The sequence below is a fragment of the Podarcis cretensis genome, assembly GCF_951804945.1.
Source record: "Podarcis cretensis genome assembly, chromosome: 3".
Lineage (NCBI taxonomy): Eukaryota > Metazoa > Chordata > Lepidosauria > Squamata > Lacertidae > Podarcis > Podarcis cretensis.
In genome coordinates this window covers 60,268,705-60,286,555 of record NC_137172.1, presented here as the reverse complement: position 1 = coordinate 60,286,555, position 17,851 = coordinate 60,268,705, and the positions used below count along the sequence as shown (strand labels likewise).

The 17,851-nt window shown below is 39.6% G+C and overlaps 1 protein-coding gene across 3 annotated transcripts in view; it reads left to right on the top strand.

The window, feature by feature from the left end:
- ADGB (androglobin) overlaps positions 1 to 17,129 on the top strand; it is a 63,644-nt gene extending 46,515 nt beyond the window's left edge. For 2 of the 3 annotated variants that reach the window (XM_079970859.1, XM_079970861.1), the window contains 6 exons: positions 536 to 720; positions 2,003 to 2,158; positions 5,567 to 5,669; positions 7,438 to 7,534; positions 8,198 to 8,381; positions 9,403 to 9,839. In XM_079970859.1, the coding sequence (XP_079826985.1) occupies positions 536 to 720; positions 2,003 to 2,158; positions 5,567 to 5,669; positions 7,438 to 7,534; positions 8,198 to 8,381; positions 9,403 to 9,606 (929 nt within the window). In that variant the 3' untranslated portion in view covers positions 9,607 to 9,839. Of the gene's footprint in view, positions 1 to 535; positions 721 to 2,002; positions 2,159 to 5,566; positions 5,670 to 7,437; positions 7,535 to 8,197; positions 8,382 to 9,402; positions 9,840 to 16,726 lie in introns of those variants that run through there. The other variant, XM_079970860.1, reaches the window with a different exon arrangement.
- The last annotated feature ends 722 nt before the right edge of the window (positions 17,130 to 17,851 follow it).

Below are 17,851 nucleotides of genomic sequence, written 5' to 3'. Positions count from 1 at the left end.
CTCCCAAGAAAATCTAAGTTACTTTTTGTTTATTTAAAATACTTCCTGAAAGTCTATCATTATATTAACTTGGAAAAGTAGTGGTAGTGTTTTGAGTGTGAAAGCATCCATTTTCAGAAAGAGGTTGTGAAGAAGAGTTGCAGACATGCTGGATGTAGTTAAAATTATTTTTTATTCAAAAATGTTGATACAGTCCTGCATCAAAAGAACATGTCACTTGATAATTTCCAAAAAACGCTATTGTGTAAATGGAAAAATAGAAAACCACTTCTATAAGCTTTCATCTCTCATCCTAATATTTCATAATGTAAGACAACAGTGCCATCTAGGGTAGATTTTAGTGTCCAAATTAAGTAGCTAGGACAGAACATTTTACTTTTAAAGTGAAATTTACAACAGTTTGTCATAAATAAGGGAGAGTGCATAATTTTTAAGACCTGTTTCCTAAAAGTAAACTCTTCGGTAACAAACAATTATGTAGCTCCAGAAGCATAAATGGAAAACATAAATAAACACTACAATGAAATTTACACAGCACGTCCTACTGAAAAACATGAAGAAAGTGTAAGTGTCCTAAGTCCAGACATTCACAGCAACATGGAAGGACAAAAATCTGCAGGCTCTTCCAAAGGAGGTCGAAAAGTGAAGGAGAAAACAACTGAGAAGGCAGAAAAAGCTGCTAAAGAAAAACCCGTAACTGTTGTTAGGCCCGAATCACAGGTAATAATAAATAAACGAGTTCATAAAGTGCATTTTCAAATGTTCTGAATGATGTTGTATAGAGTAAATTTCTTCTTTATTTTTCCAGGAGTGAAAGGGAAAGTAGTAAAAAATTTTTAATATGTTCACTCTCTAGTGCTATGGCTGAAACACACACTGTATTGTGCTATATTTCAGCTCTGCCTGGCTAGGCAGCTGTCTTGAGATCCTGTATAACTGAATGGAATGCAAATTGAATTGAATTCAAATTCTATTTGAATTTGCTGGAGCAACGAAATATTAATATCAGTTGCAATTTGCATCACTAATGTCACAGTTGTGACAACTGAGAGGTTTCACAACTTGTTCTGCCCCTCATACACATTTCATTCATATCTTCCACTATCATAATTATCATCATCTTTATTTTAATGACCCTTTATTTAATGACCCTTAATAGTTTTTGATTCCCCTTCCTCTACACCTCCACTTGAGGGTGGAAATACATTGCCACACTTTTTAGGGTGTTCTCTTCTGTCTATCTACTTGGATCAACTCAAGTGGCCTCTCTTGTTTATTTTCATTAACTTGTTTCCGTCCACATTTCTTCATTTTACATGGTGATGGCCTAGATAAGCCAAGTAATACTAATTATCCACAAGAGCCCCCTAGGCAATTTGGTATCTTAGCTATGGCAAATAACAACCATCGTCAGGTGACTGGACATGGAAGCAAGCATCTGTAAATGGAAAAAGAGTTTCCCCCCCCCCCTCCTTTCATGCCATTGATGTGCTGCAAATGATTAGCACCCATGATAAACATAGTGCTACTCCAAGACTACTCATAGTTTGGGTAGCAGAATCACATGCTCTCTTTCCTCCCCAGCAATTACCCCTTTTTCACAAATTTCTCTTGGCAGTCATATGCTAGCCATGAATAAGGGCACTCCAGAACCGCAGTTTAGAAACCAGGTTTTAAAACAACTCACATTGGGGTTCACTTCAAATCCAACCCTCCATTGACCCATTAATGCTCTGCTAAAGAAGATATTGACTGAAAGCAGCCTTTGCTGCATGTATGGGGGAAACAGACTAGTTTTGGGGATGGTAACTCTTGCAGGTTCCCTTGCAAAGTTGAACACACATATGTCAAATGAAACCAGAGGGTGGCATTTGGCATTCTTTGACAATAACAGTCTATCACAGACAGTGCTTCTCGATAATGAATTGGCTCTTTCATTCATTTGAGAGTTTCAAAGCAATAATGTGCTCTTCTGATTTTGCTTTGTGCATTTCATTTCTAGCAATCTGATCCTAACAAACCCTCCTGGATCTTACGTCTAGTCGTTGAACAAAATGAAATAGAAGCACTGGATTTGAGGAAAGACACTGAGAGAGCAGATGAGATCAAAGCTATGAAGCAAGCATGGGAGGCTGCGGAGCCAGGGAGAGCTGTTAAGGTAACCAGGGCTTATCGTTTTACACATGCATTTAAAATGAGTTCTGAGATTCAGCAGGGTAGTGTGGAAATGCCAACCAAAAAGTCAAATCCCTGCAGAGATTTTTCAGTATCAAACTCCTGTTTGAAGAGTGAGTGCTGAGGCTGAACTGAGAGATTGATTTGAATAAATCACGGTAGGCAGCTAGGCAGTGAAAGCCCTGAATTTTCATCTATGCTTTACAGTGCTGGCTGGTAACATTCTGACTTGGTTATGGCTGCAATTTTTAACATTGCTGTTTTCATCACAGTAGCCAACATGAGGTGGCTTACAATGGGTGTAATTAAATTTTGTGCCAAATCTATTGCCCTCTCAGCAGAAGCATTTCTGCTTGCCCGCACATGCCAGCTTCTGAATAAGATTGGGGGGGGGAGGGGGGATGCACAGTGCATGTGATGTCAGGATGTTGGAGGAGCTGGGGCAGAGCTCAGCACAGTGGCAGCACAGCTTCAATGGCTGTGGCTTCTCCTGCAGCTGCCGCCACCGGCCTGGGGCTGCTTCCAGCCTCTTTCCCCTCCATAGCAGGAGGAGGAAGAGGAGAAGGAGCCATGGCTATTGAGGCCACATTGTGCCCGGCTCTGTGATTTGGACTTGGGGGTGTGTTCAGCCCCTAGGAGATGGCACCCCTGTGCTTGCAAGACAGAATGATTTCCCACCCGTCCGACTTTTCTGGGGGTTCTCCTGCTCCTCCCAAGCTGATTTGGGAAGAGGGGGGGAGCAAGGGAGACCTACAGTGGGACTCATTACTCATTGCACTGGATTCTGCTAGCACAACAACTTAGTTTAATCCAGCCTAATATGTTTAAAAGACAATAGCAGTCACTGCTGGACTCAGAATGCTGGATTAGATTGGGCCTTTGATCCATTCCAGCAGGGCATATTTTATGTAAATAACTGAGCATCAACATGACTGCCAAAACAAAACAAGGTGTTTTTCTTTTATAAGCATTAATAATCTCCCCTTTTCAGTTGCTTTTAAAAATACTGTGCTTTATTCAGTGCATTTTCCATGTACCCAGTTGTTTTTGTTATTTAACAGCTAGTAGTCAAACAGCTTAAAATTGCATAAGTTAAGGAGAAAATATTGATTTTTTGTTTCTGTTCCTGTCACTCCAAGCACTGCAGTTGAATGTTGTGACATGAGTCATTTACCGATGTGTGTGCTTTAATTCAGTGACTCATCATTCAGTTGTCAGCCAGACCTCCATCACTTATTAAAACAATTAAGCCGCTCAGCTCAAAATTTAAATGATACGTTCTCTTGGTGTGCAATGATAACATGCTACTGTTGTACAGCCAGACCAAATCTGAAGAGATTGTTTCATATGCCACTGCAATTACATGCATGTGCCTATGTTGCTATGGTAACATCATAGGAAATACAGGAAGCTGTCTTATGCCATGTCAGGCTTTTTGACTATCTATCTGTTGCTTGCCCTAACATTGACTGTGCCTGGTATATTGTGGCCATCTTACCAGCAGTGGCTCTATTATGGGGCAATGGGCAAAGGATTGGGTGAGAAAATGCAAGCTTATTTCTTTGTTTTTGTTCTCTAAGATAGTATTCAGCTCAAACACAAACTAGTGGTCAGACAGGGGAGAAGTGGGCATGTAGCAGACATGCAATGATTTAGACTTTCCTGTCTTTCTTAGAAATGTATTCATATAAGTACCTCACATGAAGTAGATGTGGTAGTAGATGCAGGGCCGTCATTACTCAGGGTGTGGTGCACTCGGGTGCCGAATTCTGGGGGGTGCCAAATGTATACCTACTGCTGTATACTAGTCCCTCTCGATTGGTGGCAGTGAAAAGCAATGGAGTGAAAGTCCCCGCCCCCCTCCTCTGTTGCTCTGTTACCCCATAGCGTCAAACATTCTTGACGAGTTAGGAAACAAAAGCAGCTTTTTCCACTGTGTTGTTGTTACAGGTGAGCGATTTCCCCTACCAAAAGCAGCTCAACAATTTTGGCTTCCCCCCTTCCAAAAAATCTCAATAAAAGTTAATTTGGGGGCAGCTAAACTAAATTTTGGGGCACTGGGCGGTGCATATGCTAAAGACTTCCCTGAGTAGATGAGTCTCCTAACATAACCAGTGAAGTGTCAAATCCTGGCTTTCTGTAGCATGCCTTTTAGTTTCTTTCTCCATACAAAGTCAGACACAATAGCTGCCTTTTGGAGTTGGAAGAAGACAAGCACCCACCACTAATAATAATAATAATAATAATAATAATAATAATAATAATTTATTTGTACCCTGCCCATCTGGCTGGGTTTCCCCAGCCACTCTGGGTGGCTACTCATTCGTCCTGCCTCCCCTAATTTTGAACTGTGTATTTAGCTACTCCCCGCCAGCTTGCCTCTGGTTTTGGATTCTGCTCCACTGCTCTCCTGTCTGAGAAGCCGGATCCCCCCCCCATTCCATCTGGATGACAATCATTGAGATCATTTTCCTAATTGTGACACATTCTTTGTTGTTGAAAATTTGTGCCTCCGAAAAAGGTAATCTCCTTTCCCCAAGTTCAACTTATTTGAAGGGGGAAGGGAATAATAGCTTTCCAGATTACTTTAAGAAAAATGGCATGAGTGGAAGAAAGGGAGTGACCACCTACTCATTCTCCATCACAGACAACAAGGTTGTGGAAGACCTTGCTTTGTATTGCCTGGCTTTTTGTAGATCTGCCTCAAGGACTGTTTTGTCAGTCATTTCAAAATTATAAAATATAGGAGAGCATTCCTGCCTGGCAACCTTTTCCTGGAGACTGTCAGCCATGAAAGGACCTCCTGTTGGCAGGATTTGATTTGGAGCAAACAGGCATTCCAAGGCTACAGTGTGTTAATTTGGACTCACATTATTGCAATAAACATCAATATTATGTGGGAAAGGAAGGGAGGGTTTAAAAATTGCTTCACCAGTTGTCGCTGTATAGAAGAACCCTATTTCCCGATGTCCCAAGTCTGTTTGCAATGCCAACCCAACAACCAACAGGCCAAGCCAATCTTGTTTGTTTACATGTGAACTGGGAATCATAAACAAGATGTTGGCTTTGGAAGCATCTTCTAAACAGACTTGAGGGTGGGAAAACTATTATAATTGCTTTTGGATATCCATGCTAGATACATGTTGGTATTGATAAAACCAAGAGGCTTTAAATCCATGTTGATAGCCAGTGCTTACCAGTGCATGGATGCATAGAATTTTTATGATCATATTAAGCTTTTAGCCTAAAATTCTGGCTTTTGCATCTATAAAATTCATGAATTATTGAATATATCTTTTGCCAGTGCTAAAAATGTTCCTATATAAAAATGGCTTGGTAATTAATATAGCATGCAGTACTTCAAATATTTGCAATAAAACTCTCTTTGCAGGCTGTTCAGGAGCGCATGCAGTTTATTAATAAATGTGCGCGGAAAGGTTTGGTTGCATCTGAGGCCGACAGTGTCAGCACTAGAGTGAGTTCAGGAGAAACAGGTATGTGTATGCCTACATAAATAGGGTTGCCATATTTTGAAGAGCAAAAAAGAGGATGCTATGACTGCTATAACGGCCACTCAAAGCAAATAAATGCAATTTATCTCAAATTTTACCGCTGAAAGGTGTCCTGGAAAAAGAGGACACATGGCAACCCTAAAATAATACAAGCTTTCTTACCTATGAAAACCTTGAAGAAACAGTTTTAAGGTGTAGGATTTGTGGAATGAAATAAAATGTGTGTCATTACCAACCAGGCTGTGTTGGTAATAGGCAAAATATTCTTTACTATCATATGCTGCTTGTCAAATCACTTCTGAATATACCTTGCTTTTGGAATGCATTTTAGCAAAAATACTGCAGTCCAAACTATTATTATTTTATTATTATTTATTAAATTTGTATACCTCCCTATACCTGTAGATCTCAGGGTGGTTCACAACATAAACAACCCTGCTGCACAGGCTCTCGATCCAAGTCAGGGGCAGCAGCTTGGAGGAAGGATGTTTCCCTCACTATGTTTTCCTAGTGAAAATCCTCCTGGCAGTCTGACATTTGGCCCAGGAGGGAGGCTGCTCTTTGTGTCCATGTCAACTCCCCCCCTGGGAGCTTCACTGGCCATTTTTGTTGGGAGAACAGCATGGAAGGAAGGATTAACATCTACTGTGTGACTCCCAGTCAGAAGGCCTAATGGCTCTTGTATATACACACATCATGCACTTAAGGTATCTGTCTTTCTGTCAATTGCATTTGTATCATTTGTATATTACTCATACAACTAAGTTCTCTGGGCAGTTTACATAAATTACAAAATATAATTCACAGCTGAAACAGTTACACTGAAATAAGATAAGCTAAAAAAAAAAGCTGAGCAAAAAAGCAACTAAAGCAAGCAGAAACCTAGCATTTAAAATAGTTAACACTAGCTTAAAATCCCTTGCACAAAAGCTGAAGCACTCAATGGGTTGTAATTATAAAAGGCCTGGAAAAACAAGGAGGTCTTCTTCTGGTGTCATAAAGACCGTAGTGAAGTGCCAGGCAAGCTTTTGGGGGGGGCGGGGGAGACATTCCATACATGGGGAGATACCACCACCTTTCCCTTGTAGCTGTTTTTTCTCACTTAATTAGGTAGGAAACCTGGAGGAGGGCTTCCAAGGAAGTTGCAGGGTCTGGACAGATAGGTATGAGGGATGGTGAACTGTCAGGTAACCCAGCCCCAAGTCATTTTAGGGCTTTAGAGGTTAAACCCAGCACTTTGTATTGGTCCCAGAAACATAGCTGTCAACGTTTTCCTTTTTTAAGGGAAATTCCCTTATTCCGAATAGGATTCCTTGCAGGAAAAGGGATAAGTTGACAGCTATGCCCAGAAATGGAGTGGAAGCCAGCTAATTAAGTCTGTAGCCTAGTGACTGGAAGGATATAGGAAATATGGCACAAGGAGAAAGGCTTACACCTTGCTGTGCAACCAGGGATCTCATACATAGATAGACATGGTCTGGAGGTGCAGTTTCATTCAGATGGGTAAAAAATTGTTAGCTTTGACAGTACTGACAATCTGTTTCTATAGACTGGGATAGAGCCCAAGCTCTTCTACCAGGCAGCAGTTCAGTTTGGGTAAAGGTGACTTCACTGGCCATCTAATCATCATGTGACTTTGCAAATATACATGCTGGTGCATATTTATATCTTTGGATCAGGTCAATATATAACTATCATGTCTGGGATAATATGGTACTAAAGTTTTGACCAGTTTCTCTTTTCTGGCCAGGGACTGCTTCTCCTGTTTCTGAACTAGTGGTGTCCCCCGCTGGAGTAGTTGCTGAAACGCAGCGGAAGGAACCTTTAGACCTCTCTCCTTATATTAGGTAAATTGCAGCAAGTGTTTAAAGTTTGGTTACAACATATATATTTTTTAATGTGTAAAAGTTAAGAAATGTAGGGTTGCCATATTTCAAACGGTGATGGAAAAGTTGTTGAGCTTTTTGGTTTTGTTTTGCAAAAAAATGACTTTGATGGAAGTTCGGCAAAATTGACATCACCAACATGGGTTGCCATTACATCTTGAAGGTTTTACCGATTTCTACCTGGACACTGTTGCCAAATGCAGTATTCCCTATATGGCCAGGAAATTCCAGACATATGGCAACCCTAAGAAATATTTTAAAGTACTCATCTAGCTCCTATGGTTAGTTGTATCCCATGAAGTTATCCCATTAGCACAAGAACTCCCACTTGTGTGACGGCACTTCCCCTCTAGAGGGTTGAGAACACAACATGCACTTGAGAAGTTCATTCCGCTCAATCAAAAGTCCTTTTGCGAAAAGGATGGCTTCCCCGGATACAGACCTTTATATGCCTTTATACTTAGCAGTACACCGTGTTGTCTTATTTGTGCCTAGTCCCATTTTCTAAGCATGTCCTGCTCCCAAAGCTATGGAGATGGAGTGGATCTGGATCTGAGCTTCTGAAATCAATTCTAACTAAGCAGCACATCAAAGGGAACTATTTAATCTCTGCTTTACCCACAGAAAAACACTACCTGAACCTGTCTTGAAAAATGAAGCTATTATTCAAGAGCAAGAGATGCGTAAGGCAGAAGAAATAAATCATTTTAGACAATTTCGAGAGATGGTTGGAGAACACAGAGGGCAAGAACACACAGCTAGGAATCGGTTGAAGCAAAATGTACTTGATATGTATGACAGTCTTCAGGTAAGTATGCATAATTCTGCTAATCATTTGAATAAATGTCTTATTTATTTATTTATGCTTACCTGTTACGTTTTTGCTCGGTTCATATTTTTCCTGATTTCCTTTCACTTCCTTTTCTTCCTTTTCTTTTTTTTTTATCATCAATCCAAATTTGACATGCTGAGGACAGAGAGGAAGTACAACATGCAGTTATAGTGACCATAAATAGCAACAACATGATCCTGTGCTTGTTTACTCAGAGAAGTCCTGCTGGGTTCAATGGGGCTTGCTCCCTAGGCAGTTTTTTTAGTATTGCTACTTAGAGTTATGTATGAACAAGCAGCCCCTAGACACACATCTTTAAAAACCTTCAGTATAATACATCTGTGTGGTCATTAGAAAAATAAAAACTTTGTGAGAAAATATACATGAGCTCTAGGCAACTAAAATATTCATGCTTTTATAAAAGTTGTGCAACCCACAGTATTGAAGAGATAATACTTAGGATTTTTTATTACAGTACCTTCTATGCTACTACAGACTTCTGGGAAATAACATCTTGTAATAATTTGCATACACATTTGATGTGTCTTATACTTTAGAACATTTGTTGCATTTTAACATTCTTGTATCAAGATGCAGAATTTTTCCATAGGTAGAAAAGGCCTGGTGTCAGATAATAAGTAAGGAATTCATTGTGCAGTTTTCTTGGTTGTGAAGTAAGCGTTACAGAATTTTAGAACACTGAAATCTGCTCAAAATATTTGGTTGTTGTTTTAGGTATACACCCAAGATATATAAGTATACACTTGAAAAGGTAAATGATAGCTTCTCCCATTTGATATAATTAAACAAAACTAATTTAAGCAAAACAAAACTAATTTAAGCAAAACAAAATTAAGCCATGTAATTGAGAAAAGGAAAGGACCCACATATTTATGAACTAAATGAAGTACTTAAAATATTACTAGAAAGGCACTAGATTTATTATATACCTATAGGTTTAATTTTGAATAGAGTGGATGTGTTTGTCTTTGGATAGGCATCCTTAGATGAAGCACGAGGCAGGGTGCTCAGCGTCCGGGAAGCATACAGATCTAAGCTATTAGAAGCTGAGCGCTTAAGATTAGAAGCACTAGCAGCTGAAGAAGCCGCTCTTCGAGCAGAGCAAGAAAAGAAAACCCCAGATGTGCAGAAGAAAAAAAAGGGAGGAGGAAAAGGAGGAAAAGGAGGGAAGAAAAAGTGAATTTGCTTGAAATAGAAGCTGGGTAAACCTCCTTACTGGTTAGAAAAGAGCACCAGTTTTTGCAGTATTTTGGAATGCAATTCTGTCTTTTTTCCAAGTGTTATTTTTGAAATCCATTTATAATCTTTAAATGATGTTGATTTTAAAATTGATTTTAAAATTGTAATTGTATGCCATTACTTTGGCATTATATTTTTATGCTTTAATTGCAATAAATGTTTGCAACAAAATTACCAATATGCCTTTCAGTATTGTCAGACAGTTTTTAGAATAAATGAACATCTAAATCAAAGAAGTCTAGTGGAATGGAAAGGAGAGCTACCTTGGTACCACCCTCAACCTTTCTGCCGGGCCAAGAGGTGGTGATACAAGTAAAAAAAATCCTGAAAAAGAAAAATCTGAGCAAAACGTGACCACGTGCCAGCTTCTGTTTGCCATTTTGCTATATATTTATGGATTTTATGAAGTGCAATAACAGCTCTAGAACCCCTTGTTGTAGAAGTAACTTTTGGGGGAGGGGGGAAGGATATATGAATCTAGACACACAGCCTACAAAGTACAATGCACAGCAGAGGAACGCTAAAATATTCTTAGGAATCTCAGTATTGGTATTTTGGGCTGTCTTTGTTCTTCACCTTTTCTAGTGAAGAGAGAGAGTTTGTGAAAGGTTATGCCTAGCGTTACAAAAAAATGACAAAAGAATGCCTCATTCTCATGTGTGATAACTAAAGGAATGTTTACAAATTATGCTCAGAACATTGGTCAATGATATATTTTTATCAGCTTACTTTCAATTCTCAAGGAGCTAGTTTCTTTTTTTTATAAATTTTTTTTATTTGCATTTTATAAATTTCCATCCAATTATTCATTTAATCCCGCATACAACAAATTGTGACTGTTTTTGACTTCCTTCAGCGTCTCTGACAATCATCCATATTTATACCTTTAATACACATTCCTTTCTTTCGTATTGCCATTATTCCTCCTTACTCCCATTATTTCTAATAAACAATACTTATTTTTATTTACAGTGCCTCTTTAAATCCCACTAGCGTTGTGTTTACACCACATATATTTTTCAGATAATCCACAAATTTTCCCCAGTCCTCGATGAACTTTTGGTCTTTAGTATATCTAATTTTCCCAGTTAATTTATCCAATTCTGCATAGTCTATCACTTTTGATCTCCATTCTTCTATCGTCGGTATCTCCTCTTGTTTCCACTTCTGGGCCAACAGGATTCTGGCTGCCGTTACAGCATATTGGAAAAGCTTGCAGTCCTTTTTTCCTATGTCCTTTCCTACAATACCTAGAAGAAAAGCTTCGGGTTTTTTCACAAAAGTATATCTTAACATTTTTTTCAGCTCATTATATATCATTTCCCAAAAACTTTTCACTTTCTTACATTCCCACCACTGATGAAAGAATGTCCCTTCTTTATCTTTACATTTCCAACATTTGTTATCAACCTTATACATCTTTGCTAATTTTACAAGTGTCATATACCATCTGTAAAACATTTTCATCACATTCTGTTTCAGTGATGTACATGCCGTAAATTTTATATGCTCTTTCCACAATTTTTCCCAGTCTTCAAATTGAATATTGTACCCAAAATCCTTTGCCCACAGTATCATTACCGACTTAACCTCTTCATCTTTCGTAAACCATTCCAGCAATATCTTATACATTTTTGACAAAGTTTTATACTCATTATTTATTATGTCTTTTTGGAAACTTGATTCTTTTTCTATATAACCTTTTTCCTTCAGATCTTTTTTAAATGTTGCATTTAATTGGAGATAATGCCACCAATCATATACTTGCTCTTTAACTTGTTCATATGGCTTCAGTTTCCATTTCCCTCCCTCGTTAATTACCAATTCACCATAAGTAGCCCATTTATCTCTCATATTAGTCTTCTTCACACTTATTACCTCTAACGGAGACAACCAATGTGGGACTTTTGGTTCCAATATATTTTTATATCTTTCCCAGACCTCTATTAGAGAGCCCCTGAAGATGTGGTTGCCAAATCCTTTATGAACCCTCTTTTTATCACACCAGAGATACGCGTGCCACCCAAATCTGTTATCAAATCCTTCGAGGTCTAGTAATTCCTTGTTTTCTAACTTTATCCATTCTTTTAACCAACATAGACAAGCTGCTTCATAATACAGTCTCATATCTGGCAGGGCGAAGCCTCCTCTTTCTTTTACATCCATCAATAACTTAAATTTTATTCTAGGCTTCTTCCCCTGCCAGATATACCTTGAAATCACTTTTTGCCATTCTTTGAAAATTCCTATACCCTTTAGTATGGGTATAGTCTGAAATAAAAATAACATCTTTGGTAGCCCCGTCATTTTTATCGTAGAGATTCTTCCCCAGAAAGATAATTTCATTCTTGCCCACACCTCCAGATCCTTCTTTATTCCCTTCCAAACCGGGATATAATTGTTTTGATAAAAATCAATATTCTTGGGTGATAACCAAATTCCCAAATATTTAACCTTTTTCACCACCTCTATCTCCGTTCGTTGCTGCATTAATTCAACCATATTTTGTTCCATATTTTTTACAATCATTTTTGTCTTTCTCTTATTTAATCTGAAACCTGCCACCATCCCAAATTGTTCCATCTCATTCAATACCTCCTTTATACTTTCTATTGGTTCTTCCATAGTCAGTACCAGATCATCGGCAAAAGCTTTAACTTTATACTCATTTAGACCTACTGTTACCCCTTTTATTTGCTTATTTTGTCTGATTGCATTTAGGAAGACTTCCAGAACCTTTATAAATAACAATGGCGATAGTGGGCAACCTTGTCTTGTTCCTTTAGATATTTTTATATCTTCAGTAATAACATTATTCACTATCAATTTTGCTCTCTGTTCTGTATAAATTGCCTTTATGCCATTGAAAAACTCTTGTCCAACTTCCATATGTTCTAAACTTTTCAACATAAATTCCCAAATTACGTTATTGAAGGGCTTTTCTGCATCCACAAACATTAAAGTTGCTTGTTTATCGCACCTATCAGACAGATATTCTATAACATTAATTATATTTCTTATGTTATCTCTCATTTGTCTGCCTGGTAGGAAGCCTGCTTGATCTTTGTGTATGAGTTTTATTAATATCTTTTTCAGTCTCTTTGCTAAAATTCCTCTCAAGGAGCTAGTTTCATCCAAATCCTATACATGACCTATCATTTTTTCATTCTTGTTTAGTTCTCTACCAACTGAGAGTATTGTTTCCCTTTGCAACAGTTAGTACTTTAAAGGAGTATGGTATGTTCTGAGATTAGCTTAAACAAATGCTCTGCAAAATCCTGTCATTTAAATTAGAAGGATGGCAAGATAAATAATTTTGCTTTGTAGAAATGCAACAGAATAATCCGTGAATCCAATTTCTTTTAATGACACAGGTATTAGATCCCAGAACCTTTCTCACACTACCAGGCATTGCTTATTGGCAGTGTGTCCTAGCCCACATAGGCGAGCGCTGACTAATCTCATTCTGTGGCATTGCATCTGCACTGGCCTTTGTTTTGTCCAGCTGGAAGATGTTTCTCCCATAAGCACCCTAGCTGGATGATGAATAGAAAGAAAAGGAAGCAACAAAATACTTTTTGTCCCAGAAAACACTCCATTCTATTACTCCAAGTAAGAAAATTTGTTGCTTAGAAATAAATACTGAGGGATTGGCAATCATAGATGGTGAGTGTTTTGCAGGCTGAGGTGGTAAATAACTTCTGAAATTGGGTTGGCTCAGGAAAGTAGCTAAGGTATTTCAATTTTGTAAAGTAGTTTGACTTATTTTCCAAGTCAGTCTGATGTTGGCTGATGGGAAATCGCCCATCACTACTCAGCACTCCCTTTCCTGAAAAGTCTTTACTGAAATTCACCTTTTAGCTCCTCTGCTACATCTTCTCTGTCACCAGTGTATTTCTCAAAGTTAGTACCTTATTTGCCATCCCTATTTTCTCCATCTGTCCTCTGTGAATGGCCGCATACGAAAGCCAATGAAGTCTTCCCCCATGCACACAATAGCAATACCATTTGCACAATCACTGCATATTTGTCAAGCATCTTTTTCAAGACTTTAGAGATGTCCTGTGGCAACAATATTGAGGCTGGTGCATTGCTTGCCTGTAATCTCTCTTCTCTAATCAGCAGTAAAAACTGTTGTGTTTTAACCTAAGGGCCAAGGGCCAGCTCTAAGGTTCAACAACATTATCAGCACGGATAATCTGATTTTAAGCAGCTGCCTGTGAATTGAGAATTCTTGTACTCTCCTGGCCTTTGATAGTTTTTTACTCAAGTTGTACTGATGATAGTACTTATCATTTTCTCCTTTTGATTGATTGCTTGCTTGTGGTGTTTCAAAGGAGGTCGGGGTGATTGACATGGCTTCTCCCTCACTCCCCTCCTAATACATCATGTTTGCATTCTGAACCAACACTATGGAATCTTGGTACTTAATAAATATTAACTAGTAGCAGTAGCAAAAGTGTTGTGAAACCCTTGCTTCCTGCAGCATTACAGTGGTATCTTTGGTTCTCGAACGGCTTGGCTCCTGAACAAATCAGGTCCCGAACGCCGCAAACCCGGAAGTAAGTGTTCTGGTTTGCAAACGTTTTGGGGAAGCTGAACATCCAACGCGGCTTCTGCAGCTTCCAATTGAGTGCAGGAAGCTCCTGCAGCCAATTGGAAGCCACACCTTGGTTTTCAAACGGTTCCGGGAGTCGAATGGACTCCCAGAACAGATAAAGTTTGACAACCAAGGTATAGGGTTGTATAGGGATAGCTCAGTCAGTAGAGCATGAGACTCTTAATCTCAGGGTCATGCCTTCAAGCCCCACATGGGGTGAAAGAGTCCTGTACTGCAGGGGTTGGAATAGATTAGGGTTGCCTTACGTCCAGGAAATCCCAGACATGTCCTCTTTTGGGGGGCCTACACACCCACCTGGGGGGGATGTTTACATTTATAGCAAGTGTCTGGGGTTTGAGGGGTTCAGTTTTTTTGGGGGGGGTCAGGCAGCTCAGGCGTGGGTGGCTCAGGCTGCTTTGCATGCCGTGGCTGCTGCCAGCTCAAGCCAGGGAAAGATGGGCATGGGTGCTCTGCACACTGCAGCCACTGCCAGCCCAAGCTGGAGAGAGAAATGTGTGGCAGCCCCACCCACCCGCGCATCCGCCTGCCTCTTTCCCTGGCTTGGGCTGGCAGTGGCTCAGGCTGTGCTCTTTTTTGCTCTTCAAGATAAGACAACTCTAGACTAGATGATCCTCATGGTCCCTTCCAACTCTGTAATTCAACTTCAAGCACATTGAGTAATGATGCTGTGAGACTCTGAATGAGAAGAGAAGGACTAAAAATGTGATTCTCTTTGACAGGCATGCATGTACACACGCTTGAAAAGTCTGACCTTATTTGTATCAGGTGTAGCTCCTTTTGACCTGGCCCTGACTTGAGGTGGGATTTGAACCCTGTGCCCACCACCATCCAATTATTCCTGAACATTTGCATGGTGGGGGTGGGGGGAGTAATGGGAATCAGAGAGGTCTCACTTTCATATTGGAGAGATGCTGCAAGGCCTCTTCTTTAATGGGAAATAGCACCTGTGTAGAGCTTGCAGCTTTTGTAGTTATATGTTCCATAATGTCTGGGAGGAGGTGATGCTCCATTCACCATTTCCAACTAAGGAGAAGCCTTGCAGGGCCTCCATTGATCATTTTTCTTAGTTTTTATTTGTATTTTGAATTGCTTTCAGTTGTATGCTATGTAATTCTGTTTCATTCACCTTTGTATATTTTGTTTACTTATTTTTTGTTGCTTCCTTCCCTTGTTATCTATTTGTGTTAAATGTATGATATGTAAAGGCTGCAACATTCATTGAATTAGCCTAATAAATTAATCAATTTAGAACATTTCACTTGACTTAAAGGTGCCTCTAATTAATCAGGCCACAGGTTGTTTCTTTATTAAAAAAAAGTATTTTTAATGGACACAGTTATAAAAACCACAGTGTGCCAGTTTAGAAAGGAGGCACTCCTTTTCTACCATGCGGCAACTTTTTTGCTGCTGCCTAAAAGCAAGACTTTTACAAGCACAATTGTATTATCATATGCAAATTTATACACAAAAGTATTGACTAAATCTTACAGGATTAATCAACTACATTTTTTATTGAATGGCAGCCCTAGTAATAAGATCATGAGAAATAAAGTGATTTTTAATAAATGTAGAAATTGCTTTTTCTTATTACTCATGACAGATATGAGTCTTACAAAAACCTGAGGAGTAGGGGTGGTCACTCTAGGCTGACATGGTCAGAGTTGTGGTCACAGGAAAATGCTTCCCTTCACAGATGCACAAAGCTCAGTGTCTTACAGGTGTGCCAACTTGAATAAAATATTGAGGTGTCTAGGTAAGCCCCACCCCACATAAGCAATCACATGACATGGTGCACACACACCATTTAAACGGTAAGGCCCATCAACTTTGGGAGCCCCTGGCCCCCACAAATATTTTATTGGAGGGGGCATAGACCCCCTCGGCCCCTAGAAGTTGGCTCCTATCTTACCATACTTTTAAGTACAAAGCTGTAGAAGCACAACTACACAGAGACCCAGTTTCACTATCATTACACAACAGAACAGTCAGTAGTTACAGGTTGGCAACAGGGTGTTCATAAAAACACCCCTTGCATGTTGAGGAGAAAGTGGGATTGTGCTGGCTGGGCCATGCCTCTCTGATGGTTGCAAGTTCAGGCTCAGTGGTAATGGGCCCTGCATGTGTAAGGATGTACAGACATATGGCTCCTCCAAATGATGGGAAATCTTAATTGGCCCGGGACTTCCAGGAGTCCGTGGAGGAATGTTGAGTTTATAATGCCCACTAAGGCTGAGCTTACGACCATGCACTGCAGGGAGGGCATATCTGGCCGATGCAAAGGGCCATGGCTGGACGATGCAATTCTCACGTCCCCTCATATTGTGGAAAGGGATTGTGTGTATTCACTCCCCAAGTACTGTAAGTATAAGCAAGGAACCATGCAACATTAATCCAGATTGTGTCAGGCTCAATTTAAATAAATGTGCTTATTCTTTTTAAGAAAAATAGGAAATACAGATCAACAAGGGAGGGTAAAGGTGCCTTTCAGAGAAAAAAGAAGCTAAAAAGAAAATATCAAACTAAGGAAGACCAGACCACTATCCATGCTGAGCTAAGAAAAAGAAGAGCAAAACCCACAGTTGAAGCATGTACAGACCACTGCACCTACTGACTTCAGAAGGCCTCTGCTATGGCATAGACCCAGCTATAATCAAGCTTTGTGTGGCTAATGGGCCGGGTGTGTGCTTGCATCCCTCCATATCAGAAGCATCCATTAGACTCAATGGAAAGCAGTTCACATCTCCATCTGGACTGACCATCTGCGTGACCGACGTGCTCAGCTCTCTCTTGCAGGATTTGAGAAATAGAGGAACTCACAATCTCTTAGCCTATTAATATGTGGTACCTCTAGTTACGAACTTATTTCGTTCCAGAGGTCTGTTCTTAACTAGAGGCGTGCTTTCACTAATGGGGTCTCTTGCTGCTGTTGTGCCGCCGGCACACGATTTCCGTTCTCATCCTGGGGCAAAGTTCTCAACTCGAGGTAACTCTTCCAGGTTAGCAGAGTTTGTAACCTGAAGCGTTTGTAACCTGAGGCGTTTGTAACTCGAGGTACCACTGTACTTGAGTACCTTTCACTTTAATGCCACATTATAAATGCTCTAGTGCAATGTTAAACCGGAATGATACAATGAATTATTGGTTGTAGCAACCTATTTATTTCAAATAATTGAGAGGTAGCATAGAGCAATGTTTGTTCATTTACCACCCTTTTAAAGTTCAATACATTTTAGATAATATCATTCATCTGTATGTCTGAGGCTGTCTCTGTATTTATTTATTTTTTAAGCTGCAGAACTGATCATACTATGTTGACATTTGTCAAGGTTATTCACTGTATACAGCTTGAGCCTTTCCAAAAGCATTGTTACAAATATTTAAAGATTTAGTTCCCAAAATGGCAATGTCTTCTTGGTGGTTCTACAAATGGATTTCATTTCCCCCCAGTCAAATGGCACTTTCCCCTGGCAATGCCGCTGCAGAAGGGAGGGCCCACCTGGTGCTGCTTGAAAAAGATTTGCCAGACACAACTTTTCTATCTGGAAGTCTTCTGAAGTTCTGCCAT